This window comes from Pocillopora damicornis, chromosome 5 (assembly GCF_964200805.1).
Source record: "Pocillopora damicornis chromosome 5, jaPocDami1.2, whole genome shotgun sequence".
Classification (NCBI taxonomy): Eukaryota; Metazoa; Cnidaria; class Anthozoa; order Scleractinia; family Pocilloporidae; genus Pocillopora; species Pocillopora damicornis.
In genome coordinates, this window is record NC_142674.1 from 18,836,380 (window position 1) to 18,847,308 (window position 10,929).

The following is a 10,929-nucleotide window of genomic DNA, read 5'->3' on the forward strand; positions in this document are numbered from 1 at the left end:
ATTGCCACATAATCATCATAGATGTGCCCAAAGTTTAAGCCGTCGATTATCTGTATAAACAAACTTTTAAACACTTCTATTTCGAGACTAATGTTTTCAATACATTTCATTTTATTGACCCATCAACTTGTCTAGAAATTGCAAAGAATTGTCATAATGATTTCAAAACCTATCTGTTATTTGCATATAAACAAAAGAAATAACAAACTTCATTTTAAGTTCTCAAAACTCCCGTTGTTATCAAGAACCACCTGCAAACATCTCCAGGATAATCAATAACTCTAAAGCCACCTCTGTTTCCTTTTTCATATGCAGCATTCTACTTCGACTACGTTTTTACCTCAAAAGTGTTACGACAAACTCGATGCTCTTTGTTGTTTGTTAATTTTCAAGGATATTGATCATACATTTTCGTTTTGAATCCACTCACTAGCGAATGATTAACATGGATTCTTCTTCCCTCGTAAATACTAGCTCCTGTTTGTTTTTCTTCCTGAGGGCATCACGAGACGCTCTCAATGTGACGCTATATCTTTTTATCATAGGATCAATTAAAGTTTTTAACTTCTAATGAAAGAACTGGAATTTTATTCGCTTCACTCATGATCATACCTTATTTTTCTTTGTTGTTTAGTCCTGAGATTTTTATTATCCGTACTATGTCCCCAAATTGCTCATCTCTGTCATTCTTATTACCTGTTTGCTTGAGAAATTCTTCAAGTTACACACTAAGGGGAGTCAAGGGGCTGTCTGTTTATTAACTAAAGAAGAAGTTCGTTTCCACTATAACAGATTAATTTGGGAATACTGCTTTTGAGGCAGAAGGATGGATGGCAAAACATTTCCTTCTGTTTTATTTGAAGCTGGCATGTCACTTAGTTGCCAGTACTAGTTTTAAGAGATTCGGCGAAACAGTTAGCAGTTATGGGCAAAATTTATAAGGGAAAAATAAAACCTTTTCCGAAGCTTAAGTCCGCAACCACCGTTATTGGTTTTAAATTCTGATTTGAAATTAAGAGCGACAGAAGCCTTGATGTGAATAAAATCTTGAGTCGTATCCTACTTTTATTTACAACCATAACTACAATTTCACTATCTATCGATGACAAAACCAGCTTTCTTGCTCAAATTAGCCTTTCCCTATCACACTACAGATTATTCGATTTATTGAGTAATTAAAATTAGAACTAAGCGATCGTTTGACTGCTGGATCATATCACAAAGTTTATGCGGTACAATCTTGTTTGTCCCTATTTCACTTTGTAGCAAACAACTACTGTATGTAGTGTTTGTAAGCCACATAGAAGGCATCAGTTGTCAATATGCACGACACTCGATGACCGATAGTAGTTGATCCGAAATGGCCGATTGCTGATCCAAGACATCTTTAGCAGTATATCTGTGATAGCGTGTCGAACGTGTCTCATCCTCCAGCAGTAAATAAAAGGGTTCAAAGATGAATTCAGGTACACGAGAGTCAGCGAGTAAAGGAAAAGTTTCTTTAAGGAGTTACTCGAGCTATAGATTTGAATGACAGCTATGCAAATGAAATAGGGCAAATAACACATTAAAAATACGAGATATACGTAGAATATGCCAACTGTGGATTTAATGAGGACACTGAAGTTGATCTCTTCAGAATGAGCTTCGTTTCGTATTTGCATGGACCGAATCTGATTCTTGTGCTGTCGTACAGTTAGATATATCCTGATGTACGCCACGAGTGTGATAATAAAACTGAAAGCTATATTAATTGTACTTATAAGATCCCGAGTACCAAGAAGCCCCCAAAATATCATCAAAGAGGAAAATGCACTGTACACCCATATGCCAATCACAACAATAACAACACGCCTGTGAGTCACAAGCTCTTGGTATCTGAGATGAACAGCTAAGAACCTGTCTACACTTACAGCCACAACACCATGGAACGAAGCGGTTGAGAATAAATAACCTAAAATCGTCCGCACCTGTTGAGTGTTACAGCCAGGATTGTCTAATCGAAGCCAGTTGATCAAAAAGAAAGTGTAAAACGGTTGAATAAACAAACCAACAGCAACATCCGAGCAGGCAAGACTTAGCAGCAGAGTTTTCAGAGTTTTTGGCATTGTTGCAGTTTTGTGTATGGCATAGATTGTCACAATATTCAACATGAAAGCGGTGTAAGTAAGAAAAATGTTAAAGACGCAGTTGGTGATACAAGTCGAACGAAGATCTTCAAGTTCGGTGAATATGGGAAAAAACTGCGAAGACTGGTTACAAAACAATTTGCCCATGATTTTCGCTAGGAGCCGCTATTTCAGACAAATATTGAATGGTTTGCGATATTTTAGCGGGCAAACTTCTTACAAGCCTTACTGAGGATAACAACGATAGTACCCTTAATTGCCTTCGCTTATTTCAGTGTGACAGCTATGTTAGCTGGGATATTAATAAAACATAAGAAAGCGCATTTCAGGTCTCATTTGGGAAGAAACTCATGGAGCTCTTAAAGTTTTCCTCGAAAACGTAATACGCGACGCGGTGACGTACACTGAGCACGCTAAGCGCAAGACTGTGACCGCCATGGACGTTGTATACCCGCTGAAACGACAAAGACGCACGCTCTACGGTTTTGGAGGCTGAAGAATGAAGAACTTAGCAGAAGAATGAAGAGTTAGCAAGGGTGTAAAGGAAATATTGAATTTTTTTTTGATAGCCTCAAGGAGGCATACATACAACCACGAGCTTCTTCGCAAATGAGACTTGAAATGCGCTTTTTTAATTAACTAATTTCGCGGGACTTTAATTTCTCGATTTGGCCAAAACAAGAGATCATAAACTGTTTACAATCTCTTGGCCAAAATCATATATTAGAAGGAACTAAGTTATGCGAAATTTGTCAAAATACTGATCAGCAGGAACAAAAATTTAATTGACAAGTATAAATAACTTGTCATGACGTTTTACAAGGAGTCAGATAGGAATACAATGGCACCTGTACGAAGCGGCACCACATTAGCGGTCACCCTGTATTGGGAGGTCAGTTGTTAAAGTGTCGAAAATGGTAACCCTTAGTTAGTGTAATTTTCACCTCCATCAAGCGGTCACCTTTATTAATCCTTTGATCCCTAGGAGTGACTAGCTTCTAATTTCTCTTTACAACATCACCCCTGCATCACACATTAAGGTTATGAGAGAAATGGAAATGATCACCAAAATAAAAGCAGCTCTTTCTTGTTACGCAAATTCTCCTTATCAGTGTCATTGGAAATGTATAGAGAACAGTATGGAGAATATGCATATTGATGTGAGGGTGTAAAGGGTTCAGCAGTGGCGGTCACCCTTTCCTGCGTCCAAGCAGCTTGTTGTTATCTTTACATGTCTATGCTGAGATCCATGTTGATTTTGTTCTTTCATTTTATTATTGGTTACTTCCTTCCTCTTCAAGTACCTTCATAATAACAACATCTCACTAAAGAAAAAAAAACTGACTCTCGTGTACTTGCTATTTACTTCCTCTTCAAGTACCTTCATAATAACAACATCTCACTAAAGAAAAAAATACTGACTCTCGTGTACCTGCTACTTCCTTCCCCTTCAAGTACCTTCATAATAACAACATCTCACTAAAGAAAAACAAAACTGACTCTCGTGTACCTGCTATTTACTTCCTCTTCAAGTACCTTCATAATAACAACATCTCACTAAAGTGAAACCAGCTTTACTATTCAATTTAATCTCTTCGTCCTTGCTACTGCAATTCCTAAATACATTACGTCATTAAAAAGTTGCACTGCACAATAATTTTGGCCATTGGGACATATTATTGAATCCCTGTTTACTCTAACGACAGCAAACCGCACAAGGCGCTTGTTAGCCGCACAGAAGATTTTAGTTATTGATGCAGAGGACACTTGAGGACCGTTTTAAATTACGCTGGCTGTTTTCTTCTCCGAGACATGTTCCGCAGTATGTCTACGATGACGTGTCCAATGTGTCTCATCTTCCAGCAGTAAATTACAGGGTTCAGAGATTAATTAACAAATATGCGATTCAACGAGTGAAGAAAAAAATATTGAGCTCATTTTAAATTTTATGCCAGAGTGACAGCTGGCTATGTTTGTTAAAATATTAATAAAACATACGTAATGGAACTTTTGGTCTCGTAACATTTAGTCTGTTTTTGTTTTCATACGCAACATTCTGCTTTCATTAAGTTTTTAACTCAAAGTGTTCCTTGGTGTTGTGGCTGTAAGTGTAGACAGGTTCTTAGCTGTTCATCTTCATCTCAGATATCAAGAGCTTGTGACTCACAAGCGTGTTGTTGTTGTGATGATCAGCAAATGGGTGTGCAGTGCATTTATTTCTTTGATGATACTGTGGGGGCTTCCGAGTACTCGAGATCTTCTATGTACAATTATTGCAGCTTTGGGTTTCATTATCACATTCGTGGTGTATATCAGGATATATTTTAGTGTCCGACGGCACAAGAACCAGATTCATTCTACGCAAGTACAAGAAGTAGCGCATTCTGATGAAATAAAAAACTTTATTGTTCTCATTAAATCCACAGTAAGCATATTCTACGTATATCTCGTGTTCATGATTTGTTATTTGCCTTTTTTAATTTGCTTGGCTGTTATTCGAATCTATGGCTCGAGTATCGCTTTAAGTCAATTTTATTTTTACTCCACGACTCTCATGTATCTAAATTCATCTTTGAACCCTGTCATTTACTGCTGGAAGATGAGACACGTTCGACACGCTATCATGGACATACTGCGAAAGATGTCCTGGAACAGCAATCGGCCATTACGGATAAACTACAATCGATCATCGAGTATCGCCCAAGTTGAAAACTGATCCACTCTGTGCGTCTAACAAGGACTGTGCACGGTTTGTTGGCAACAAAGGAGTTAGAGAGGAAAAAACAATGTACATAAACTCAGTGATAATTGTGTTTTCAATCGAATGTTAAATACGCAATACATCAAATTATCAGGAAAAGGCCAATTAAACAGGAAAGCTGGTTTGGTTATTGTGTGCTTCAGCAAATTCCTAAATTAAACGAACTTCATTTGCTTTTTGCCTCAGCCTGGTTATCTATTCTAAGGAGGTTAAAACAGAACAAACCTGTTCAGGCTCACGACAGTACATGGCTCAAAACTTCGATAAGTCATTTTTCATTTAGCCATATGTTGATAAGAGGGGAATTCCCCCGAAGCATCTTCAAAAAAGCTGCTTTTGCTCATGAAAAAGCGAGTTTTTATTATCAATATAATCAACTTTTTTCCAAAGAAGTATTACCCTAAGAAGGAATGAGATAAAGTCCGCAAAGAAAATTGCTCTTACCATAATAAGAACATAATTTTACAGGCATAAAGTTATAAAGCATATGTTTGCACTAATTTTAATTAATGGACACATTGCAGGCAGATATCACGCAGTATTTTTCTCTCAATTTACCACTTTTCACTTTGAAGGGTGACTTTTATGGCTAACATCATTGAAACAATGTGAACTATTTGCAATTAGAAAGATTTTCATCGTTATTGGTTTCGTTTGCACAAGTCTGACGATTAACTAATCTTGTTTGGAAAATAAGAAAAAACAAAACAAAACGGAAAGTAGCCTTCGAGTAGCTTGTTGTGACCAATTAAAGCGTTTATTATTTACTTCTTCCAATGATATGATATACAACCTTTATTTTTAATTACTGAATTTTACTGTGACCATGCTGATCGAAATGGTTCTTTCTTGGTTTACGATAATTTGGAGGAAGATTTAAGTGTACATAATTTGTATAGGTAATCACATGATTTCGAGTGCAATTTAGAATAAATAAGCACGAATAAATTGTTTTAGAGACTAACAAAATTGTACGAGCCAGTAGGGCGGGTGCAATTTGTGGTCTTTGAAAAAATTAACAAGTACTTATTTATTCCAAATTGCACGAGAAAAATCACATGATTACGTGTTAATAATAAAAATGAAAAAATTCGAAATAGCTTATCATAATTAAGCGTAAGCAAAGCGCGCGCATTAAGTGCAAAAATAATTTATTCAAACCGTGCGTTCGGTCAAAACAACCGCGTACGTTCAAAACAATAATATGTAATGATATCTTCATATCTTCAAGGCGCAAACAAAAGTTCAAATTCCGGCTAAACAGTTCAAGGAATTGTTCATTCTGTGTCCGAATCACTTTCGATGAAATGGAATCGTCGTTTCCGAGGTTTAACTATGTATGTTTTTAATTTCGCTCGAGCAAAGTGTCAAGCTGGGTCGGTTCGTAATTTTCGATTTCCTTGGCAGTTACCTTCTCTAAACAGCACTTTTTCCATACCGACAACCAAAAAGCAGCGCTTTTTACAGTGTTTTCGTTGTTTCAGCTGTTTTTCAGCAGCGGTGGCGAAAGAAAAACGTCGACCAATTTCTAGACAAGTTAATGCGTCAATTATGTAAAATGTAGTCAAAAAATTAGTCTCGTAATGAAAGTGCTTAAAAGCTTTTGTTAAGATAATCGACGGCTTAAATTTCGGGCTTATCCATGATGATTACGTAATGATTTGAAGATGTCTTCAAACATCTTGGAGATTATTTGTAACAGCGTCGATTTCTCCTGGCTTTAACCTTTTAACTCCCAGGAATGATTTAAAACTAATTTCTCTCTAAACTATCCATACATTATCCAGCGAACAGGTAATGAGAATACTTAAACTTATCAAGTAGAAGTTGTTACCTTGATCTAACATCAAATTCTTGTAACTTACTTACAATAAAATGTGTAGCAGGTAGAGGGGAGAATTAACAATCAGATCTTGGGAGTTAAAGGGTTAAGGAAAGCGGAAGGGAGGGGGGGCAGTCGTCGCCAACAGAATATTAATAGGGGACTACAGTGAATTGACAGCCAATTAACTGTCAACAAGGGATGGAGGGCTTGTAGGAATGTTATAGAATCTTATGGAGGGGGCGGGGGGGGGGGGGGGCTGTGTAAACATTGTTGTGACTCGACCAAGATCCTCTAACACGGAATTATCATCGATCCGCCAGGAATTTAAGCCGTCGATTATCTGTACAAACAATTTTTGGAACACTTTTATTTCGAGACTAATGTTTTAAATAAATCTCATTTTATTGACCCAATAACTTGTCTAGAAATGGCAAAGAATTGTCATATTGATTCCAAAACCTATCTGTTTTTTGTATATAAACAAAAGAAATAACAAACTTCAATTTAAGTTCTCAAAACTCCCGTTGTTATCAAGAACCACCAACAAACATCTCCAGGGTAATCAATAACTCTAAAGCCACCTCTGTTTCCTTTTTCATATGCAGCATTCCACTTCGACTACGTTTTTACCTCAAAAGTGTTACGACAAACTCGATGCTTTTTGTTCTTTATTTAATTTTCAAGGATATTGATCAATCCATTTTCGTTTTCAATCCACTCACTTGCTAATGATTAACATCGGTTCTTCTTCACTCGTAAATACTAGCTCCTGTTTGTTTTTCTTCCTGAAGGCATTACGAGACGCTCTCAATGTGACGCTATACCGTTTTATCGCAGGCTCATTTAATTTTTTAACTTCTTATGAAAGAGCTGGAAGTTTATTTCCTTCGCTACTGATGATACCTTATTTTTATTTGTTGTTTAGTCCCGAGAATCTTACCATTGATCATCTCTGCCATTATTATTACCTGTTTGCTTGAAAATTTCTGCAAATTACTCATAAAGGGGAGTCATGGAGTTGACTGTTTATTAAAAAGGAAGAAGTTCATTTCCACTATAACAAAGTAATTTGGGAATTCTGCTTTTGAGGCAGAAGGATGGATGGCAAAACATTTCCTTCTATTTTGTTTGAAACTGGCATATCACTTAGTTGTCAGTGCTAGTTTTAAGGGATTCGGCGAAATAGTTGGTAGTTATGGGCAAAATTTACAAGGGAAAAATGAAACCTTTTCCGAAGCTTAAGTCCGCAACCACTGTTATTGATTCTAAATTCTGATTTGAAACTAAAAGCGACGGAAACCTTGATGTGAATAAAATCATGTGTCGTATCCTACTTCTATTTACATCCATAATTACAATTTCTCTATCCATCGATGACAAAACCAGCTTTCTTGCTCAAATTAGCCTTTCCCTGTCACACTTAAGATTATTACTTAAAATTGGAACTAAGCGATTATTTGGCTGCCGGGTCATATCACTAAGTTTATGTATACTATAATATTTTTGTCCCTATTTCACTTTGTCGGAAAGAATTACTATGCGTAGTAAGCCACAAAATAAAATATAAAGATAAAGTTTCTTTAAAACGATACTCGAGCCATGGATTTGAATAATAGCCTTACAAATGAAGTAGGGCAAATAACAAATTAAAAACACGAGATATACGTAGAATATGCCAACTATGGATTTAATGGGAACAATAAAGTTTTTTATCTCCTCAGACTGAGCTTCGTTTCGCATTTGCATGGAGTGAATATGATTTTTGTGCTGTCGCACAGTTAGATATATCCTGATATATACCACGAGTGTGATAACAAAACTGAAAACAAAAGAAATTGTACCTACAAGATCCCGAGTACCAAGAGGCCCCCACAATATCAGGAAAGATACAAATGCGCTATACACCCATATGCCAATCACAACAAGAACAACACGTCTGTGAGTCACAAGCTCCTGGTATCTGAGATGAAGATGAACAGCTAGGAGCCTGTCTACACTTACAGCCACAACACCAAGAAACGAAGCAGTTGCGAATAATAAATAACCTAAAATGGTCCACACTTGTGTAGTGTTACAGCCAGGATTGTCTAGTCGAAGCCAGTTGATCGGGAGGAAAGTGTATAATGGTTGATTAACCAAACCAACAGCAACATCCGAGCAGGCAAGACTTAGTAGAAGAGTTTTCAGAGTTTTTGGCATTGTTGCAGTTTTGTGTATGGCGTAGACTGTCACAATATTCAACATGAAGGCCGTGTAAGTAAGAAAAATATTAAAGACACAGTTAGTGATACAAGTCGAACGAAGATCTTCAAGTTCAGTGAATATGGGAAAAAACTGCGAAGACTGGTTACAAAACAATTTGCTCATGATTTTCGCTAGGAGCCGCTATTTCATACAAATACAGAATGGTTTGCGATATTTTAGCAGGTCAACTTCTCACAAGCCTTACTGAGGATAACAACGATAGCACCCTTCGTCATTCAACGTTGAAGTAAACAGTCCTTGGATCTCGGCAGATGGTTGCGGCCGGTGATGAGATAGGAAGTTATAAGAAAATAAGTTGATTATCAGTTTTCCTTGATTACCAACATTCGCTTAACACGTGTAACAGTGCGTTTGTACAGCTCGTTGGATTTCACATTCATGTTCTATAACTTTAAAACAAACACTGAAAAAATGAGTGGCTTAATGACGGACTGATCATTGTTTTTCGCAGGACGAGAGTTGGGGGTCGGAGGATTTTGGTTGTCACGATAAAATTTATCTGCCTCCCCAATACACCTCTGTAATATTCTTATAATCCTTAGCTAACTTATTGGCAGTTCAATGGCAGCCAATTCTCTATTGTCCTCTGTAGAGTAGTCAGCTAGAGGTCTGCAGGTAGTGCCAGACCCCTGGCAAAACCTCTCCCCGATTCGTCTCAAGCCTTCTCACGGGCAGAGATGGTATGCTCGTAGATAGTCTCATACCCACCCCTTTCATGGTCAAGCGGTTGGAACCTACATTTCCCTTACAGATAAACGGTAAGATCTGAATACGAAATTATAATAGTCCACAGGCTACTGAATTTGAGCGAAACCGTTAAGTTTTTGGCAGAAATTAAAACTGCAAATGAACGAAGGAAACTGTACTACTTCGGTGGGGGTATTACGAGACAATTTGATTTTATCTGAGTTGATAATGTAAATTAAACACTGAGGAAAGTTTCTAAAACTGAAGTTTCGACCGTTTGCATTTCGTCGGAGTAAATGTCTCAAAAAGCATCACTTGGGCTATTCCGTGCTTTTGACGGTCCGCCTGCTCCTGTTTCGGGTTCTGATTTGCTAACTATGGTGTTACCCACTGTTCCGATGCCCGTGTGGATAAGACTGGATTTGTTATTTTGACACGCATGTGGAGCCTGCTTTATTCTTAATTTGCGTTTAAATATTCTGAACATGGTTTTTTGGGGTTTACATGCTACATATGCGCCATACTAAGCTCGCCTTATTCCCCCCCATTGATACAGATGAGGCGCAGTAAAATGAACATGGACTACAAACAAATGTAGAAACGAAAGAAGCAATTTAATTCTCTTTGTATTCTTTCTATAACATTGAGCCTTGCTACAGCTACAAAAAAATAAGCAACATCAAGTACACAGATACACGAAATTAAGTAGGTATCACTTGGGGAAATAATGAAAATTAATAATGTACGCAAAAGTAAAACATAATTAAGAGCTTGCAGTCCTTCTGAAGGCTATCATAAGAATTTCAGTCTTTCCTTCACACGCTTGCTCCAAAGTTTATTCGTTATGTCAGCTCTTAATTCTTCGGCCTCCAAAGCCGTACAGCGTGCGTCCTTGTCGTTTCAGCGCGTATAAAACGTCCATCTGGTCTCCGTTTTGCGCTCGGCGTGTTCAGTGTATGTCAGCGCGTCGCGTATCATGTTTTCGAGGAAACCTTGGAGAACTCCGCGATATTCTTCATAAATGAGACCTGAAATGCGCTTTTTTTATGTTTTATTAATATCCTAATAAACATAGCTGTCACTCTGGAAAAAATGAAAGCAATGAAAACGACCTTAGTATTTTTGGTTTTACTCATTGACTCTCACATTTCTTAATTCGTCTTTGAAACCTGCCATTTACTTCTGAAAGATGAGACACAATCGACACGCTATCATGGATATGCTGTGGAACATGTCTTGGGAAGAAATCAGCCATCTTGCGT

The 10,929-nt window shown here is 37.4% G+C and overlaps 1 protein-coding gene and 1 pseudogene across 1 annotated transcript; both read right to left on the minus strand.

Moving 5' to 3' along the window:
- Window positions 1-950: 950 nt before the first annotated feature.
- Window positions 951-2,276, minus strand: LOC149045797 (beta-4C adrenergic receptor-like). Its single transcript, XM_089206131.1, has one exon. The coding sequence runs from the start codon at window positions 2,274-2,276 to the stop codon at window positions 1,311-1,313; it is 966 nt and encodes a 321-aa protein (XP_089062257.1). The 3' UTR covers window positions 951-1,310.
- A 1,637-nt stretch (window positions 2,277-3,913) lies between these two features.
- Window positions 3,914-9,082, minus strand: LOC149045798 (beta-4C adrenergic receptor-like; annotated as a pseudogene).
- Window positions 9,083-10,929: the final 1,847 nt, after the last annotated feature.